Source organism: Accipiter gentilis, chromosome 7 (assembly GCF_929443795.1).
Source record: "Accipiter gentilis chromosome 7, bAccGen1.1, whole genome shotgun sequence".
Classification (NCBI taxonomy): domain Eukaryota; kingdom Metazoa; phylum Chordata; class Aves; order Accipitriformes; family Accipitridae; genus Astur; species Astur gentilis.
The window spans coordinates 2,698,701-2,720,497 of NC_064886.1; the positions used below are offsets into that span (position 1 = coordinate 2,698,701).

General features: G+C 42.6%; 1 protein-coding gene across 1 annotated transcript in view; it reads left to right on the forward strand.

Moving 5' to 3' along the window:
* The window catches only part of MED13L (mediator complex subunit 13L), a 203,658-nt gene extending 199,946 nt beyond the window's left edge, over positions 1-3,712 (forward strand). Inside the window, exon 31 of the mRNA XM_049806858.1 lies at positions 842-3,712. Coding sequence (XP_049662815.1) covers positions 842-974 — 133 coding nt within the window. The 3' untranslated portion in view covers positions 975-3,712. The remainder of the gene's footprint in view (positions 1-841) is intronic.
* Positions 3,713-21,797: the final 18,085 nt, after the last annotated feature.

Here is a 21,797-nt window from a genome sequence, read left to right on the forward strand (position 1 = left end):
AACTGATTTATAGATGGAGATAAAAGTACTCTCCTGATACCAGTATCTTAGGAATTGGGATATAAAGGAGACACTCTTCCTGAATTGATACAGGGTTGCACATCATATTGTTGAAGATAACTAGAGGACTATTTGCCTCCATCCCACCTGTTGGGGACTGAAAAAAGATTTGTTTTATGAGACAGCATACAGGGTGGAACACACCAGTGAACAGACACATACATTAAAGCAAGTAGACAGTATCACCAGAATAACATTAATGAAGAATAATCTAATCTAAGAACATTGGTGCTGTATGTATTATTGTAGAAGATCAGAATTTGCATCCTTTTAAAGGACTGAGCTATCACAGCTGTCCTGAGGTACTATTGTCTTTGTTTTGACTAAAAGGATGACTTAATGCACAGGGAAAGGACGAGATACAGACACAAGTTACAACAGGAGAAATTCTAATCAGATACAGGATCACACAAAAAGCATGATCAAATACTGGCACAGGTTGCCCAGAGAGACTGTGGAACCTCTGTGTTTAGAGGGGTTCAAGACTCAAGGCTTTGGATACAGTGGTATTGGACCCTCGCTGATTCCTTAATCTCTACTATGTATTGGGGAGGGCCTACATTAAAATAGCTTGGTTCAAGTTGAAACATATTAAACCTAAAAATTCATGCTTCCCCTTCCCCCCTTTTCAGTAAGTTTCCTGCTTTGCCAACACCACCAGCTTTAATACAGCTAGGCTGTATTGTATGTCCAGGAGAAACCAGAGATAAGTTTAAGTAAATCTTCTAGAAAAGGCAAGAAGGAAAAGAGTAAACAATTCCACTTTCATTTCTCTCTGCAGGTTTGTTTTGGAGCAGTACAATGCACTGTCCTGGCTTACGTGTAACCCTGCCACTCAGGATCGCAGCTCCTGCCTTCCTGTCCACTTCGTGGTGCTCACTCAGTTGTACAATGCCATCATGAATATACTTTAATAGATAGAAAAGCACTTGTTCTTCTGGCTTATTCTCCCCTCAACCTGAGAAACGTGCCACAGTCTGCAAAGATCACAATTTTGCTTCTCTTCAGACCAGTCCTGTGCTGTGCTTCTGTTCCTCCAAAAGCACATGTGAATTCTGCAGTGTTCAAAACAAAACTACCCATTAACATCTCTGGCAGCTTCAGTCCAAATTCTGGGAACATCCGAGAACAGTAAACACAGAGTAACCTCAAGCCAGTGTTAATTTGGTGGCCCAGTAACTACTGGTCAGTGTGATTATTTTTTTTTTAATATTTTATTTTTTTAAGGAAGACTACAGTATCTTTTTGCATTAGGAACTCTGAGAAAGAACCAAGAGCAGTTTCAGCCCTGCAAGTAAAAATACCTTGTAGTGACCAGTTTGGGTTGTCCAAAACTTATTTTGTTGTTTGATCATCATAAACTGGGACTTTGCAGGAAAAAAAAAGTCCACACAGTTGTAGTCTCGTATAAATATTGGAGTTTTCTGTCTACCTGGAGTTCCTGTCAGAGTGGATTGGGATGAATGCATGCATTTGTTACCTGTCCATGTAGATATGAATGGTCTGGAGATACTTTATTTATTTTTAGGTTTGGGGAGGGGAGGGATTAAATTATAAAGGACCAGGAACAGTAGAATATCTTAAAAATCCAGCTCCGTTCCACTGTAGGGTTATTTATCTACATACCTCTCACTCTTCTGACCTAGAAATCAAAAATGAAGCTAATAACAATCAAAGTCCAAGCTGGGAAGGGAAGCATATTCTGTTAAGGATATACTTGTATTTTAAGGAATTCTGACCTGCATTTAGCCTGGTTAAAGCAAGAAATGGCCAGTGTTTAATGAAGGATAACACTACCTAATGGAAGAAGAGTGAGTGAGAGGTAGGGAGGAAAAATACTTTAAAGCCCAATGTAAGGGCAAATGGAAAGTGGTAAATTAATCTATTGTAGAGCTATGATTGAAATATATTTCCAGTAAATTTAGTGATGCTAGAAAACTATTTACTGAAATTCAAGTCGCCCTTTAATTCTGGGCAGACTCGTCCATGTACATATCCAAAAATATGGTTTTTGTTTACACTAAATCAGTTACAAATCTGGTGTATTTTTTCTGACTATAGGAATATTATTTCAAAGAAATAATTTTTAAAAATTATATCATTAAATTAGTACTTGAAGTTATACCACTGTGGTGGAAAAGTTACTTTGTTTAGTAAAATGATTGCCATTTTAAAGGTTAATGGCTAATTGAAGTATTTTTATGACTCCTTCATTCCAGGCTTCAAGGGGTTTATATTTAAACTCCATTTTCTAATGTTTGTTGTTGCACTGTGCAGCAGGCATGGACTGCCTTATGTGAGGGGTCGGGCACTTTGATCAGGCTGTGTGACCTAGTTATCTATCTGTGGAGAAAAACCTACAAATTTTAAAGTTCTTCCAAAAGACTTTCATGTTCTGGTTAAAAAAAATGAAATTCTATGATTTTAAAAAGTATTTTTCTTGAGATAATGTAACATTTAAAACAAATTATATAAAATAAAAAAAAAAAAAGAATTGCTTGTGTAATGAGAAGGTGAAGTCAGAGAAGTAGCCTGTAAATGGATTATTTCGTTCTCTGCACCAAACCTCCCATGTGAGTATCCTCTTTGCAATGTATAGGTTAAAAAAAATCTGATATCAAACCATTTGTATCTAATGTGTACAGTGTAAAATTGACTTTAAAAATATTGCAGTACTATTTTTTCTTAATCAGAAAAGAAAATTCTCAAGGCCTTTTGAAGAGCATAAAAAGATGAAGATTGTAAACTTGTATAAAAAAAAATTTAACTTGGGGAGGAAAAAATGTAAAGTAGACATTTGTAATCTTTTACCATTTGGGGGTTATTTGTTCCCAGGAGTCATCTGAACTTTGAATTATTATTTTGTTTATTCTTTTTAAATGGGCCGTTTTTATCCAGGGGCGTTTCTTCCCCAGAAACCTGGTTCTAAGCAAAAATTAAAAATAAAAAAAGGGCAGCAAGGAGTAGTTTTCATCTGGTGTCTTTTATTTAATTTTTTTAAGTTAAGAGAAGCTGGTGACATATTTATACGTTTTTGTGCAAAATAAATGAATGGCAATAGATTTTAAAGAAAAATCTTATGTACTTCAGTGTGAAAAGTTCTGTATAATATTTCCCTTAAATATGCATTATTTTACTTGTGAGTTTTTTACTGAATTAATCTGAAATGTACAAGCCCTGGCTTTCCTACAGAGTGAAGAAAGTTATTTTATTTTTTTTTTATTTCTAACTTTGGAAATTCATGCCTAAATCAGAATTATTATTACAGTTGTTTGAGCTAAAGGGAGAGGGAGGGGGTGGGGAATGTCCAGCATGCTTGTATGTATATTTCAGAACCTTTTTTAAATGTAAAAGCTGTACATTTCTGGGGAGTTCTGAATTTCTTTTTGGTTTTGTTTTTTTTTTTCTCTGAGCATTTTGCAGTGAGCTTCTTTTATATATAGCCGACAATTTGAAAGAAAACAAAAAAATGTGAAGTTCATTTTAAATCTACAGTATATCGCTGGTACAATACACTAAAAAAAGACTTTGATAAAAAGAAACAATAATAATAAAGACCTCCATTTTAAATGTCATTCATATATACCTTGTGGATGAGAGCTATATACTTTTACACACTTTTTTAGATGAATAAATTATTGAATTACTGAAACTGTTGGTGGAGTTTTATTCTTACGAGTATTTAACTCTTGAGTTTTAGCATTCCTAGTGAAGGAGGGCTTGCGTTACAAGGTACAGATTCCATATGATATGAATGGAACTGAAATTAATTTAAAGGCTCTTTAATATTTATTTACTCTGGAGACACACACTGCTGCCTTCCCTGAATTAACCCAGCACCTGCTTGCCTTTTCAATTTGCTGCATGTCATTGAAGGTATAGCTTTGTCAGGCTCCCTTTCAGAGTAATAAGGCTCATGAAAAGCTATAAAGGGTCACACTGCAACAGTACTTTTCTTTAAAATTCAAATCAAAGCAAAACAGAATAGTCATTCTATTTAAAATCTTGTCTGTTGTGAGAGGAAATTTGGTGCCACTAATGTAAATGCAGAGATGAACAGATTTAAAATTCTGCCAAATGGGGTGGGTGGAAGCAACCTGGGATAATCTGACAACACACGAGCAGTAGTTGCTTTACATTAGCAACTCTAATCGCAGGAGCTTCATCAATTACAGATGAAACTTCTCTGTACACAGCAGGTAAGTCTTTAACAGGAGATTTCAATGGCATATCTGTCTTGTAACCTCCTCCCCCCTGCAGCAGGATTACTGATAGGGTAACTGAAGCACAGTCAGCCCCAGATGAAAGAGGAACATGGAACCAGACTTGCTGCTGCCAGTTGCTCAGAGAAGCTGCAGAATCCCCACCCTGGATGAGCTGCAGACTCAACTGGACACCTCCTTGAGCAGCCTGATGGAATTATACCTGCTTTGACCAGGGGTTTGGTTGCACTGTTACACTTCAGGAGGTCCCTTCAAACCAAGACATTCTGTATTTAGCAGGTTCATTTCTAAACACAGACATGCAAAAAAAAAGATAAATTAACAACTAGACCCCAAGCCCTTTTGCAGTGCTACACCTTAACCAGACCAGAGATCTATTTTGCATTCATGTCCCATAGGAATAGCCCTGGAAAAACTTAAAACAGAATCTTCAGATAACATCTAATTTTCTGTATTTAAAGAAGTGACAAATCTGTGATGTCCTTAAGTATATTTTAAATACCCTATCCCTTGCTTCACTCTTAAAACAAGAAAAAAACAGCACACTACAACCTGCCCCTTCCTTTCTTTCCCGTTATAACTGCACCTTCAGCTATGGCTAGCCTGTGCTGCTGGTAGGAGCCATCTATTTTCAGGAATGGTGACTGTCAAAATGAGATGAGAGAGTTTCTGCAGACCCAAAATGCTTTTAGAACCGATCTTTGTAGCTCGTTCTCTTGCAAAATATACTAAAAGAACTCATTTTCCATGAAGAGGTGGAGCCCATGCTTGTAGCCAGTCACAGCTCCTGTGACCATATCAAGGAATTGCCACTCAGTTTCATGGCTGTTCCAATGGCCACTTGGGACTTCCTCTGTAGTTATTTTGGTGTATCTAATTTCTAAATTTAGATTGTTACAAAAATATTCCCTAAGATTTTGCCTTTTTTTTTTTTTTAAACTTTCACACTTCTATCTTTTAGTTCAGTTTACTGTTGATAAATTCATAATAAATGACATTGTACAGTTAAATTGCACAAGTTCTTACAGAATAGTTACACTTCAGCTTTCCCCTGTGAGTGGCATAAGTACATGGAATTATTGCAGAACAATATTTTTAAATGGAGATTACTTTGTGGCTAATTCAATGGCTTTAAAAACTACCAATTAAATATTCCGTTCCATGGGGACTGTAATGAAGAATTGAATGAAAACACTAAAATCTCAGTTGATTTGTAAGAATAATGTAATATTTATGACAAAGGTATACAGTACTGTGGTGATGGTCTCTTTAATACCAATGCAGAAAAAGTTTTTAAAGCTTATGCTGACATTAAAGTACTTTTTCCAACTGTCCTTTCCATTTTTGGCAAAACATCATGGTCACCTGAAAACGGCTTAAGCACATGTAGAAAGAATCAGAAGTCATGAAAGTAAACATTAAGTTTATGGTCAGTCTCTCACCATTTATAGTGGAAATAGAAACAGCCCTGAGATCCCAAAACAGGAAGTCTTTGGTCTTTAACAACAAAGCAGTGTTTATTAAATTTTGCTGCTTCCACTTCCCTATTTTGAAACTGAACCTGAACACTCATAACAAATGTTTACATGGGCAGACCCTGTTTCATGCTTGGCTGACTGTTCCTGTACCTGGTATCAAAGCAGCAGTCCCATAGAGCTTTCCAGGGGATATATAAATCTCAGTGCTATTTTAATGAAATCTGAAATACTCTTCAAAAACCCAAAACAAGATGACACCAACTTCTGTGAGAGGCCAACTCTGAATACAGATTACCCTCAGCTGACACTGAGATCCACCTCACTGATTAACTCTGCTTCAGTCAGTGTTTAGGCTCCAGTTCTAAGACCATTCAGGACACATCAGCTCTTGCTCTGGGTCTAGACTGGGACTTGTCAGCCAACTCACAGGCTAACCATGCTGTAAGTATATATATCATATCTTTTATATAAACTATAAACATAATACATGCTCTTTTATCTGTATAAGCATTAGCTTTTTTGCCTGTAACAACTACTTATTAAAACCTTTCAGAGTTATGATACCAATAAAAAACCCACAACCAAACAAAAAATGCTTAGCATCAAGGCCCCTTTCAGAAAACCAGCATGGACACTGTAATTGCTAGAACTTACTACAAAGTCTTTCTACAAGAGTATCTTTTGTGGTCCTGCTATGAGAACCAAGGGCAACACCTGCCAGAATTCACTTGATACCTCCACTTGCCCCACAGGGAGCATGCCCACAGTGCCCAGAGACTGGTTTAATTACAGACAGCATTCCTAGACTCTGACATGGATTTGAGGACACTACAACAGCCTCTGCCATTAACAGCTCCTTTACTCCCCAAAAGCCATGTCTCATTTTTCAGTTCTTGACAAACCTTCAGGTACCTAGCCACTTCCTTTACCTTTCTATCCCAGGAACATGGTTTCTGTCCTACCACGCATGCACCTTTTTCTGTTTGACAGTCATTTCATTTCAGAAATACCTGCTTCTGCAAGATACTTGTCACCTACACATCAACAACATCTAACTTCACAGGCAGTGATACTCACTCCAGCTGGTTCATTTTAAAAGACACAGGCCAGCAGAAAACTGATTCTGCCCACATGGCAGCCATAGCAGGCCTAGGTCCTTCACAAATGGAATTTATTTTCCTTACACAGCAAATTAGACATGTTTTAAAAAGTTCTACCAGCCTGACACTGTTTTTATTTAACTATTATGCCATTGAGAAAATGCCAAACTGGTATAAATCTAGGAACAAACTACATTCTGAAATACATTGTTGCTACTTTGAGGTTTTTTTTGAGAATTTCCTGCCAGATTCCAATACCGAGAATCCCAATTAAAAAAAGGCACACACACACCCCCTCCCCCCTGCACAAAGAGCTCATAGGTTGCTTCAATTCTGTAAAACCTACTTCTACAGATGAGAAAAAAAAAAGTATTTTAACTTTGCAGTTGGGTGAATACTTTAAGAAGTCTTTTTAAGCTAACCATTTTTTAGTTACCTGTGATTTCCTGCAATCAGTGACAGCTGTGAAGTGTCACATTAATCACATCTATTCTCTGTGCCTGGGTTGTCTACCCTATTAATAAGTCAAAGTCATGTCCCTTGTCTTCCAGCAGGGGTCACGTTTTGATGGCAAATGAAACTACAGATTCCTCATAGAGCAGGCCTTAAAAAAACAAATTAAACTACACACATCTACAGAGCTGGATCATTAAAGGTCAACCACACGAACAGGTGTGGGTTCATTGGTCAAAGTGCTCCACCCCTACTTGTAATCAGTTTCAGTGGTAATTTCATTAGTGCCTGGGGAAAAGACAAGTACAAGAGAAGCAGGTGATGGGGTAAGGTGTGTATGGCAGGGAAAGAGAGGTTGTTAATCCCAGCAGGGTAATGGCCCATAGAAGCGCCAAAAGAAAGGTGCTGTGAGCAACTCTCCTAGGCTACTGGGTTAAGCAGCATTTTAGAGTTAAAAGTAATTGCCCTTGCATTTCTTTCACCTTTCAACCGCTGGGAGCACATGGAAAAGGTGTTCTGCTGCAGTGACATCCACTAGTGCACGTTGTCAAGCAATCGACAGGACAGAGAAAAGAAACCTGAATGGTAACATGGAATAAGAAGCATTCAAGCCTGGTCTCAGGGTGACTTTAGACATAAATAACAGGGAATCCAAGTGGAAAACATAACATGCTTCAGAGTGGGCCTGTCTCATCAAGATCCACATTGTTCTCTATTGCAGGAGAATAACAGAAGGAGATAAGACACCCCTCCTTTATTGTTAGCAGTGGAATTGGAGATTTCCCCCCCCATCGCTTGTTTGCCCTTCTCTTAGCACTTTATGTTGCCTTGTTTTTTGATGTTGGGCCTTTTTCACTAGTGAAACATTGCTTCTATTTAAAAGAATCATTTTTCCTCTAGCACACTCAGGTGAACACACAATGCCCTTTCCACAAGTGCTTTTTTGCACCGAGGTGGCAAAACCTTCCCTCCCTAAACAACTTCAGTCAGAAGAGGAAAGAACAGAGTGGGAAAAAGAGAAGCAAAGAAGGTGAATTAAAACGTTTTATCTCAATTCCTGAGAATACCTGTGTGTAGAAAGTGGCTTCATTCTACCAACCATGGGAGCTAGGCTTCATTCTCCCAGAATACCTCTGCTTTTGTTAAGGTAAAGCAACATAGATCACCGAGTCTTCTGTCCATACAGCCAACACAAACCCTTTGTTGTGGTCTTCAGATTCTTGATCAGGGAGTGGGACTTACAGTGACCTCCAATTACATTTGCAAGATTCTCATCTGTAGGGTCCACCACTGCAATTACTTTGTTACTTTTGATACTTGTTGATTTATGTTATTTCTAAACACCACAGTGTAAGAGCCAAGGCCCAACTTAAGAGTTTGCACTCCCTTTTGCTTAAAAAATAAAAATGGAAAACAGTTTCTATCCAATGTCATTGCAAAATGAAACCTGAAAGCAAAATCTCAGCGCAAATGAGAAACTCAGGACTGGATTGTTCTTTTATACAGCTTGAAAACACAGTGGTTCAGTTCAGACTGGGGATCATACAGGAAGCCACACAGCCCTAACAGTACACACATGTACCCATGCCGGCAGAGAGCTGGACAGAAGGTCTTGTTCCCTCTGCTCAACACAACAGCCATGCACAAATGCACATAAGCAACCAAGTCACCAAGCCAAATTGCACTTGCCCTCTCTAGCCATCAGGCAAAGCCCTGCACTGAGCACCAGGCCACGCTTCCACCTTTCCCTTCTCTCATGGTTCTGCAGGAGACAGCCTGCTCCCTGTCCTCCAGTCCTAGTTAGACCTCTGCCCACTCCTGCCTCCCTCCTTTGCGTTGACATTTAGCAAACAGCAAGGGAGTATTATGCTGTCTCAGTTTCATAGGCATTACCACCAAATCAGCTAACAGGGCAAGCAGATGGCAGCCCACAGTACCAATTGAGGTGAGGGGCACTGGCATTAAGCATTAATGCATAACCTCAGCATGCCTGAGGCCAAGCAGTTACAGAATGGAACTGCTGTTCCAAGTTTCTGTGCAACTACTATCCACCAGTTCAGCCTCCTAAACAAAGTATTTCCAGTTATTAAGCCTACAGTCATACAGAAGCACAGCTCCAGATTTAATAAGCAAGTAAGGTAGGCACACTAGAAGGACTGGGAAGAGAGGAAAGATCTAAGCTATCATTCTAAACCTGCCAAAACTGATGTCTGTTACCAGGCTAATTGTTGGCTTTGTTACTCCTTGTCTGTGTAACAATCATAATGAGACTGATACACTTGTCTGGATCACTGGTTCATTATAAGTAAAAGACCCTCAGACAGAAGAATGCAGAGCATTAGTCTGCAAACTTTAGTCAATGTAGTAAGATGATATGAAACTATTCAGGACAATGAAAACTAAAGCTTCCTGTAAAGACTTACAGAAAGATCCCAGAATGTTGAGCAACTGGCCAATAAAATGTCAGAAGGAGCTCTGCAAGAAAGACATAAAAAAAATTAAATAAAATTATGCCAAACAGATGCAGAATTGCCTCTGAACTAGGATACAACCTTAGGATACAAGATAAATTGGGATGTAACCTTCAGAGATCTCATAGTCACTGTAGGTATTTCCATGAATAAAAGTAGCACAATGCCCTTGAAAAATCAAATGAACTGTTAGGACTTAAAATAAGAGAAAGAGTAAAACAGAAATCAGTCAAGCCACTGTATACACACAGTTTTCCTATGCCTTCAACTCTGCACATTCCTGGGGCCATCCATTCACAGAAAGGATATAATAGAACTGCATAGATACAGAGAAGGGTAACAAATATGATCAAAGACATGGAATGCCCATAAAAAAGACAGACCAGGATCATTCATTCACTTCAGAAAAAAAAAAAGGGTATCTGAGGTTAAGCAAAGACCACCAGGGCACAGATTGTCCCCACCATATGACACCTGAAAGACATCCTCTAAAATCTGCACAGGTGTGCTGGTTTAGCTGGGCTATGATGCTTAGTTGCTGACTGGGGTTAAACCACAGTATGTTTCCTTTTATACATTCCTTTATATTGTTTCCAGTGCATCTCTAAAGCATTTTGGAATGCTAAGTGCTTCACAGTTTTCTGGTCATTAGAGGGGAGGTACTCAACACCTGAAAGGAAGGGAGGACTACAGAATAGATATTAAGTAGGACAGATAACTTCCTGTGATGGAAACTTATGGCTGGCCTCTCCCTACCATCGAGGTAGCACTGCTGTCATCAAGAGCATCGCCAGTTCTTTAGCAAGTACTTCTTGGCAGCAAGTTTTTTACTGGACTGCAATTTCAGTCCATGGAAGATGAAGAACAAATACTTACCTCCAGAGCTGATTTTCTTACAGGTGAAGGCAAGAAAAAGAAAGGTCAGGGAATGTACCCAAAAGTATAGGCCTCTGAATCAAAGTTTAGGTCACCACTTCTGATTAGGCTTTCCAGACTTCCCGAGCAACTCTTGGCAAGTCAGTTCCATTTTCTGTGCCTCAGTTTCTCTTTTAGAGAGAGCTTAAGATTATTGCTGTATTAGAGAATGATGATCATGAGCTTCAGTTCTGATCTTAGATTGCTTTCAGGAGCCTGCCTAGAAAGGGCTATAAAGGACTATGGAGAGCTTGTCATTTAGAGGGTAGATGCCCATTGTGTGATCCAAGACACTTTCCATCCTTAAGGGGTCCAATCAGGGGACCTAATTATTTTTCCCCATATGGAAATTAGAGTAATATCTGCTGTTGATTGTAAGAGCAGAGTATAGACAATAAAGTATTTTTCAAGTTCCTTTTGGAAGAATAGAAGCAGCTACTACAGCCCATTATAAAAAAGCCAATACAGCTTGAAACCTGAACACGTTTGCAGTCAAATTCAAACCTAACCTACACAGTCACAGAATTGCAACCAGCTCGAACAAGTGTGTGTCCTAGAAACAGACAACACAAGGCAAAAAAACCATTAGTTTGCCAGAAGACAGCCCCAAACATTCTTCTTTGGGTAGGCCCAGCAGCCAGCCTCCACCAGCCCATGAGCGGTACATAACCCATGCATACTCTGTACTGTTCCTGTAACCTTTCCTTTTGTACTTTGGACAAACACATAGGAGCAGCAGTCACAATCCCAGGCAGAAAGCCTGAAAAAACTTTTAAGTAATAGCACTGAAGTACAAGGGTAGGCAGCTGGTAAACAGAAAACTTGTTGTCAGTTTGGGGAAGTGTATTTATGGCAGCTAAACAGAAAGTATGAGGATTCACCAAGAGAATACACAGCAAGAACAGAGTGTGCCAAGGATACGCAAGATGCCTCTTAGGCAGGGATCTAGACAAAAAGACCAGTCAGCAAATCAGATTTCTTAGCATATGGTAGTACAGTGCTCTAGCTTAGGTTTTATTCTCAATTCCTCCCTCAGAATTCAGGGAGAGGTTTCCAAGACTACTGTATTATCAACCCACAAGATTCACAAGTACTTTTAATAATACCTTTGTAGGCAAAACAGCATGGAGGGCACAGGAACGGTTTACTTCCACAGATTCAGGAGTAAAGACTGTTTCTATAAGCCCACATGAACTTAAGGCTTGCCCTTCAGACATGTGGTTTTACATCAGAAAAAGAGCCTTGGGCCTAGAAGCAGACAGTAGTGATCCAAACCAAACCAGCCTCTTAACCGGGAAACAACAAACTATTAGCAAACAGGTATAGTTCTACAACCCTTATACAACTCTCTGTGAGAAAGCAAGCCTGCTACACTTTTGTCTGGCGTGTATCCTTTCAAATAATAATAATAAACAACAACCCCCAAACCAAATCACCATGTAGAACAGCAGAAAAAAATACCAACATAGCAACACATACATGAAAAGTTTATCAGCACGAATTATTCTTACCTTGCATACCGCTGTAGCTAGAAACTAACTCCAGAGATTAGCAACAGATCCTTAAACAGGGACAGCTTAAGAAACCCCCAAACAGCTTTTTTTTAAAAAAAAACAAAAACAAAAAAAAACCCAAACAAACAAACAAAACAAAAACAAAAAAAACAACCAACCAAACCAAAAAAAAAAACCAAAACAAACAAGAAAGAACTCACAACCTAAACACAAAGACCTCATATAAGGCTTACAGAGCTATAGGAGGGGAGCAGCTGTGTGCATATCTATCTATGTCTACCTGAAAGGCTGAGTAGGATTGGTCAGCAAGAGGGACAGATGGTAATTTAGGGTTGGGTGACAGCAGAGACAGGTGAAAATACTGAATGAATCAAGTCCTCCAACAAGAAGATAATTGAAGTGGGTTGAGCCTTGCCCAGATAGGGATGTTTTACTATAGCAACATATCTACACATTGCCAACAGTACAGTATTTCTTGGGAAAGCCCAGAGTGCATGTTGTTTCTGCTCTAGCAGGAATGCTGGATATTCCCAGATTTTGTTGTTTGGAGGGAGGCTATTCCAAAAAGTGTAATCACCTAATTCAAAGACATTTCATCTCTACCTGCTGCTTCTGCCCATTTGAGGGTAATGGGTCTTTCTACAGCTGTCAGTTATAGTTGACAAAAGGTTCCAGACACAGCTGTTTTTATTCTTCCATATCAGTTTATTTTCTAATTGCTAGAAGGGAAATTCAGGTTATGCTGCAGTCTTTGTACTTCAGTCCTTCCTGGCTGTATGGATCTCATCTAGTGTTTGGTGATTAAATTTTCATAGTGTGATAGATACTTCTCTGAAATTGCATGTCTTTCTCAGTTTAGGATGTTTCACTAGAGTTTTATTCTGTAATAAAATTGGAGTTATGGGAAGACTTCTAAAAGCACCAGAAATACCTTTTTGTTTTTCTGTATAAATGCAAAATTCTTAAAAGTTGATGCCAAGACATTTTGAATATCCCAAAACAATATGGGACTTCCAAGTTTCCTTCATTGAAAATTTCCAAATAGATCAGAGGAGGAAACAAGTTTGTCCCATTCAGAAGCCTCTCGTATGGCTTTAAATGTAGCCCAACATAATTTCAATTATTGTCACTTTTTTAGGTATGCCTTAGAATTTTGTGTGGAGTGTGTGTGTGGGTGTCTATATATCTTATGTGAAAGATAAAGAATACCTCGAAGTGGCGTATCAAAACATACTTCTCTTTAGCATCTCCGTTTTGCCTCTGCCTCAAGTAGACAAATTTGATTACCTACTCTTCATCCTGAGCAGAAGAAGAGATCACATTTACTGTAATAGTACACTGTACCACAGTCCAAGTCCTTCACCCAGTCCTTTTTCTCTTCTGTGGAAAATTAAAGGTTTTCGTTTCAATAATCAAAGCACCTTCCAAGAGTATATTCCTCCTGTAGCAATTCGAAACTGCTGTGCTTGCTACAGCATGCGAATAAGGGCTGGTCTGTATTATTGTCCATGTTTGGATATTATGTAGATGCACTGAGCTATCTTCAGCTAGATAGCACAGATTCTGAAAGATGTCATGGTAGTGATTTAGGCTGTAGATACAACACGATTACCCAGAGATGAAGACAGGGTTGTACAGGGCACGCAAAAGGCTGAGCTGGCAATATACAATTAGCTTGAGTAGATTTTCCTGATCTGTAAGTTCACCTTTGGACTGCAATGTACACATACTTTTATGGCACAGACTTTTTTAGAGGCTAAATTGTGCCTGAGTTTCCTTACATGCTGGATTAAAAAGTGTAGAAGATGAAGGAGAATGAACTAAACCTAATTCTGACTGTTTCTATCAAGCTTTAAAAAAACAGTTCATAGAGCAGCAGATTCATTACAAATATTTTGATCCCCCCCTATAAGTAAAACATGCATTTTTCTTCTTCATAGGGGAACTGAAAGGAGCAGTTCATTGACTTCTGTGTGATTCTTTGAAATCTGTAATTTGGTGGACTTGTGAAATGTTAGATAATGGTGGTCTGAAATACAGAGGGTCCTGCAACCCAAAGCAACTAGTCTACCCAGACACTGGAGCATTACATACCTTATATAGCTTAAGTGAACAGTCATTTCTCACTTTGGGATCAGTAGCTGAGAGGTGTTTCTTGGGCAGCTGCATTTTATCTTAAACTATATTCCCTGCTTTCTCCAACTGTTGGCTGAATTTATTGTTTCAGACATCAAGGAAGACAACAATTTTGAGGGCATTTCTGTCTCGACAGCACTAGATCCTCTTTCTAGCACTGCCCTTCTGCCCCAGGTAGCTTTGCTGAGATCCCCTTACTTTGACCTGCATTGGCTCTTGATCAAGTTCCTGCTTTGGTCAAGGTGTAATTCTGAGCTGTAGATAAACCTCTCTCATTTCACTTTTGACTGAGAAGAATAGCCAAGGCTGTGTGCTGTAACCAGCTAGGGGAAATCTTATTAATTTGATTGCAGTTATTTGCTCTGATGTAGTTGTTTCCACATAAGCAACTCCCTCCCCACCACCCACCCGGACATAAACGCTCTCCTCAGCCCTAATGAAACCAGTTCTTTTGGCACAGTGCCTGTGTTTGGGGCTTCACTTTGACATGTCATAGCCTCACACATTGCTGTGAAGGTGTTGGAAAGGCACCGCAGCCTCTCTCAGAGCGGTGCTCTTTAAACTTTCCACTGATTAGGGGCCTTTTAGCACTCAGATGGCTTTTCCTAATGGATTTTTCCTTTTCATTGAGACTATATTTTTTTTGTAGGCGTTGCCAAAGTAAACAGTCATGGATGGCTATTTGGAAAGCAAGGGAGAGAAGAAAGGGGCAGAGAATCAGAACGGGTCCAAATGTGTCCAGACAAGCACTATATATCAATTGATATGTGTTGAGGGCCAAGTGCTGCCAGAGTGAAAATTTCTGGGAAAAGGAGGCCATGTGTTGAGAGACAGGCACAACAGAGACAACTGCAAGGTCTTCTTTTGGACCAAAGATGCCATGCCTGCACCCTTGAGCCTTTAGGGGGAGCACGGTGTCAGCTTGGCATTAATCAGCCCCCTTCTGCTGTATTTTCAAAGTCTTGAAGTCAGAGGAGCCGTTTGAGTAATGCAAACCTTAGAGAGTTCAATCATATCAGCCCTTCACTGCTCTGAAGTAGGTAATTTAAACTTCAGCCAGCTTGCTGTGTGGGAACCTATCAGGCACTATCTCAAAAGAAACTCCCTTCCTCTGTGCTGCTCTGATCAGTGGAAACCCCACATCTCTCTTTGGAGATGTTCAGAATTTGTTCCAGGCCAGTAAGGAAAACTGTGCACAGCGGCTATGTTCCCAGCTGGATAAGTGTGCCTATTCACTTTCGTGTAGGCCCTGAATGCACAGCAGATGTGTATTATTGATGTAATACATTTATGGCCTGCATTTTTTTCTATCAGTCAAGCAGAGCATACGGCTCTGAAAAAAGTTGTCCGAGATTTTATAGTTCCTTCTCCGATTCCTTGACACGAAGTATGAGAGGAACAAAGCAGACTTTTTTGTATATGAAGATCTTCTTTCCCTGTCCCATCTCTGCACTGATTTGGTCCTTAGTTTGGCCAGCTGCTGAACGCCTGCTCTTCTGCTCCCTGCTCAGATTAACTGCAAGAGTTCAGACTTATTCAGCTGGTGCTTGCTTTTTGCTGGAAGCTTCAGCTTTGTTTCGTCTTGCAAAGCAGTGAGGGTTCACCTGGCTCGTTCTGGTCAAAGATGAGCAAGCTCCCTTCGCAACAGGGTTCTCCGCTACATCCCCTCCACTAGCCGGAGCATAATTCATGGACAGAGTGTCTGGGCTACTGACACTTGAACAGAAGTCTCAAATGCTTAGGACTACTGCAGGCCTCCTCTCCCCATAGCAGAGTCTCCCAAATGTCCAGGGACAGGCTCTCATGTGTCTTTGATCCATGCCAGGGATGGATTCCAGATGGACACTTCCCCAGTGCTGGCCTACAGGCGTGTTTCACACAGCATTGATGGGGTGTTAACGATGCTAAAATTTCAGCCAAGCTTCTTAGACATGCTGAGTTGGGAATGGGGAGAGTAGTTCTATAATAAAAACCTGATGTAAAACCAGCACTTTTACCTGTAGCGCAGCCAGGGGAGTTATCAATACACCTGAAAGAAGGAAGTGAAGGTGCAGTACCTGCCCATTACCAACCTACTGAAGCAACACTGGATTTCTCTATTTCACTAGACTTCAGCTTGAATCAGGGTCCAGGATGAAGCAATTTTGGGCAAGGAAGTGCTCACCTTCTCAAACAGTCAAGCTTCCCATTCGGCACGCTGCCCTGCACAGCAGAAGACCCGTGCCAAACCAGGCCAGGCCCTGCGTGACCCCCCCCCAGCCCTGACAGCCATTCCTTGTGCTCACGATGGCTGCAGCATGTCCCCCCACACCCCTTCCTGCCTGGGTCTGGTAGTGTGTGAGCGGCGACTTGGTCCTATGGGTTCTGGAGGGGATTTGTCATCAGGAGTTGCAAGGCAGTCCAGAGCAGAGGGGAGCTGAGGGGAAGGATGCAGATGGATCCCCACCAGAGGTGTGGCTGGCTGCATCCCTGCCACCGCCTCCTTCAGTGGGGCCTGAGGCGCTTTGGGACGCACACCTCTTCAGGTCAATCCTGTGTGCAAAGGGGTGTCAGAGTCTGCTTTCCCCTGCCCTGAATGCCTGCCTGTTTCCTGGTGTGTGATGCCATGGTACCAGCAGAATGGAGCTGAATCATTGGGCTATGCTTGTGGTGGTTGAGTGGTATCACCAGTGCTTCTGCTGTGGTCATTTTTTGGCTGGGGCACTCTAGTGCAGGGGACTGATTGGTCTTGGCTCTGTTTCAGGTTAGTGAGGAACCAAGTTTAGAAGGGTGATATATCCTTGGTGGGCCTCATCCCCTGTACTCAGCTGTCCTGGCCTGTTCTCATGGATTAAACCCACCCAACAACTAAGCAGCCCACAGCTGCTCGCTCACTCCCCCCTGGTGGGATGGGGGAGAGGATCAGAAGTTTATTCATCCCTTGCTAAATGAGTTGACTTCTGCTTCCATTGTTTCTTTTTAGTTATAGGGGCAACTGATATAGTGTCTGGTTTAGCCATAGTGTCTGTTGGTATGTTTCCCCTCTCTTTGAGGGTGCTGCATAATATTGAGCAGTGTTCGGTAGATGTTGGCCAGGGCCCAGCCCAGTGCGGTAAGTTGTGCCTCTCTGGAGTAGCCACAGCATTTATTTTTTTTTTAAACAGTCTATCACTTCATTAGGATCCTGCAGTTGTTTGGGAGCGGAGTTCCAGACCATTAGTGCAGGACTCTGAGGTGCTGCTATAACACAAATGCTGATGCTTTTTGACAGTGCCAGAGTATCAGAACTACCTTTCTCCTGCCTGAAAAATGCCAGGCCAGTCCCAATCTGCAGAGGCAGCAGAGTTCAGCCAATGTAAGGCAAGAGCCTTGAACTCACAGCATCCTGATGCTGACACATATGCAACCAAAGCCCCCTGCAGTAAGTGGTAAATGAGAAAAGGGGATGGCACGGATTCAAATTAATAAGATCCAGTGTAGCTTATAAGGCAGCTCTGGGGCTTGAGAAGCCAACTGTGAAGGGCCTTGGCCCAAAGTCGGGAATGTAAGGCTGGAAAGCACCATTTGGATGAAAGGCACCAATCCACTGGCAGTTCTGAATAGCCAAAAAAGGGATATTTTGGACTATCCATCCAATTCAGAGGCCACCTAGTGTGCAAAGACATCCCAACCCTCTCTACAAGATCTCGAGAAACCAAGGAGTAATCGCATCTTTTTGGATACAAAGGTTAGGACGACCATCTTCTCCAGCTGAAGTCTCCTCTTGTGGAAAGATGCATCCAGGAACAGCGCTGGGATGGGCAGTTGTAGCTGTTGGATGGAGATGAAGCATTCTAGGACTGGAGCAGTGGGATCTGGTCCATTCCCAGGAGTGCCAGGACTCCCTGTCTGGCCAGGACTGGGAGAGGCTGAAAAGTGAGTCTGTAAGCAGTGCTCTGCACAAAGCACTTGGGTTTTGGGATGGATTCATAGCTGCTGTGATTTAAGATCTTGTGTGGCTTCACACATACAGTTGGTAAAGCTCCCCTTCATTTTCCCAGTAGCCAAATGTGAATCATGTCCAGGGCTCTATTGCCATCCACCCTGAGAAATCAGCAGCATATCCTTCAGCTAATGAAGCGCAATGGTAACAGCATCTTCATAGCACTCATCCTCTTCACTCTCTGCCTCGCTCCTCTGGGCCAGTTAGACATTGCAAAGTTTCCCCCTCTTCTCCCCAAGCTCTGTAAGGACCCACTCACTTTGGGCCTGATCCAAACTCCACTGAAGTTGACGGAAAGTCTCCATCTGGCTCACGTAGATTTTAACAATCCCTCGGCCATTAAAATGCTGAAAAGGATGGGTGGGTACAATCCAAACAATTCTGGCCCTCCTCAGAAAAATCTTTGCCCGTGTTTCAGACCCAATCCCTGAAATGCCCCTCCATTAGGAATGGACACAGGGGAGCGATCCCCAGGAAAGGGGCCCTCAGCCTCCCCCCAAGCCTCCTCTTCCTCCTACAGAAGGGTACCTTGAAGGCCACAGGGCCCCCAGCTGCCAGAATAGCCATATATGGTTATTTGCAGAACAATCACAGTGGCCTCCCGATGTCACAAACTACCTCACCGCCTCCTGTTGCGAACCCGCAGCAGTTGGCTCACATTTGCTGAGCTTCTGGGCCCTCGACTTCCACGATGGCTGGCAGAAAGAGGACCCACAGCAGCAAAGCGAGCAAGTGCCCACTTCTGTGTGGGCAACCAGAGAAGCGATTGCGGAAGGCGCGGAGAAGGCAGCGTCGGCATCGGAGGGGAGGCACCATCAGCTACATGCTAGCGATGGCCACCGCTCGCGCAGCTGATGGTGTGGAGCCGATGGAGGTGGATCCACCTGAAGACGAGGAGGAGCCGATGGAGGTGGATCCACCTGAAGACGAGGAGGAGCCGATGGAGGTGGATCCACCTCCAGGACAGCTCCCCACGCAGCACCATGTCACGCCCCAGGGCTTCCCTCCACAACGCCGCCGTTGACATGGTGCTAGAGGAGCACCTGGAACACCATCAACACGGTGCTAGAGGAGTGCCCGGCCAGTACCCTCCACACCTGGGCGGCCTGCAGGCTCACGTATTCCACCCCCCTGGCATCGACAATACTTTGCTGATGGCCACGGGTCTTGTGAGCTCTTCCTTCCCACCATCCACCCTCTCCCCTACCCCCACCCCTTCTGAAGAGGTGCCATCTCCTCTGCTCTGAGTCCCAAGACAAGGGGACGAGACAACATGGCTTCCACCATGCTGCTGCACCGGAAGAAGTCCCTCTGAGGGCCACCGACGTCCCTGGGGCCTGGAGGCGGGGTTTCTTTAGCCTGAGGACGAGAAGGCTGCCTGACGGGAGGTCGGAGATGAAGCCAGACCTTTTGTGGTGGCACACAAAGAACATCAACAGATCAAGAGGAGACGTCGGAGAGACAGCCATTCCCCTGGAGAAGCAGAAGACTACAGGTCTACCAGGAAGAAGTGCTGGCTTTCAGCATTAAGGCCCCTTCTAGCCGCTTTGTTAGTTCTTTTCAAGATTGGGCAACAAAAAATTTAAAAAAACCTCAACAGAACAAGAAAGGAACATTAAAAATGCTTTCCCTCTCCCTCACTTGGTACTTTGGCAACTATGTCTGGACTCCTCTGTCCCCTCCTGGTCTCCCCAGTCCAGGAAAGACACTGGTAGGTGGGGTGTGGGCCCAGCCCCGGGCCTTCCGGACGGTGAGGGGCTGGGACACATGAGGGAAGGCCGAGGGAACTGCCTCTGGTTGTGAGGATGGTGAGGCACTGGAACATGTTGTCCAGAGAGGTTGTGGATGCCCCATCCATGAAAATGTTCAAGGCCAGGTCGGCTGGGGCTTTGAGCAAGCTGGTCTAGTGAAAGATGTCCCTGCCCACGGCGGGGGGTTGCACTAGGTGATCTTTAAAGGTCCTTTCCAACCCAAGCCATTCGACGAGTCTATGATCCTATGAGGCCATCTTCTCCTGATTGGCCTGAAAAGGTCACTGAGGGAACTGCGCTTTCTTCCTCCCCTTCCTCTCTTTTTATATACCAAAACCAAACCGCTCCCCTCCTCTCTCAGCCCTTCATATAGAGCCAAGGTTGAGAATGAAAGCAAAATTAGGATTTTTATATTCCAAAGGATATAAGGCTATATTTGCTTTAGGATTAAAAGCATCTGTTTGCTTTAGGATTAAAAGAATAGAAGGATCCTCTTCATAAAAGGATCCTCCTTTTAGGATTAAAGGATACAAGGATATATTAGCTTTAGGATTAAAGCAAAATTAGGATTTTTTGATATCAAACCACTCTTCTCCTCCCTCAGCTGCTTCATATATGTCATGGTTTAACCCCAGTCAGCAACTAAGCATCATGCAGCTGCTCACTCACTCCCCCCATGGTGGACAGGGGAGAGAATCAGAAGGGTAGAAGTCAGAAAACCTGTGGGCTGAGATAAAGACAGTCTAACAGGGAAAGCAAAAGCCACACACACAAGCAAAGCAAACCAAGGAATTCGTTCACCACTTCCCATGGGCAGGCAGGTGTTCAGCCATCTCCAGGAAAGCAGGGCTCCATCGCATGTTACTGTTACTTGGGAAGACAAAACACCATCACTCCGAACATCCCCCCCTTCCTTCTTCTTCCCCCAGCTTTATATGCTGAGCATGACGCCATAGGGTCTGGAATATCGCTTGGGTCAGTTGGGGTCAGCTGTCCTGGCTGTGGGTCCTCAACTTCTTGTGCACCCCCAGCCTACTTGCTGGCAGGGCAGTATGAGGAGCAGAAAAGGCCTTGACTGTACGGAAAACATCCCTGAGTTATCAACACTGGTCCCAGCAGCAATCCAAAACATAGCCCCATACTAGTTCCTGTGAAGAAAATGAACTCTACCCCAGCCAAAATCAGCACACATAGATAGAATTTATTCAGAATTGATGGGGATGAAGTTTAGGGGAGAAAAAAGACAGAAAAGTGTGAGCTTTCATTTTCTTTTCTTTTTTTTTCCTCCAATTTTTCTATCCTGAAGTTTCAGTGCTGTTAGACTCATGACTTGTCCCTGACCAGGAGCAAAGGTTTGCTTTTCCTCACCAGCTGGGAGAGGATAGTCATAGTGTTACAACCACCATCCCTGCAGCAAGCAGCTCTCCCAGCCAAGTTCAGCTGAGAATCTGTCACTTTGCAGAAGGCCTCTCCTGTCTCTTGGGCAGCAAGAGTCTGGGAGACTGAACGATTTGTGGCTCATGTACATCTTTGGAAGACCGAGGGTCATAAAAGCCATTCTAAATGGGCACTTTACTGACAGTGCTCACCTTTAATGGCCTTTTTGTGAAGTTACAGCTTGGCTTTTAGGCCCTTTTTGCAATTCATCACTTAATCCATACGCACTACCTTGGCCAAGAGTCGGACAATGGGGCCCACTGTGTCTGGTTTTGTTATGGAGCAGCCAGAGTGGCTT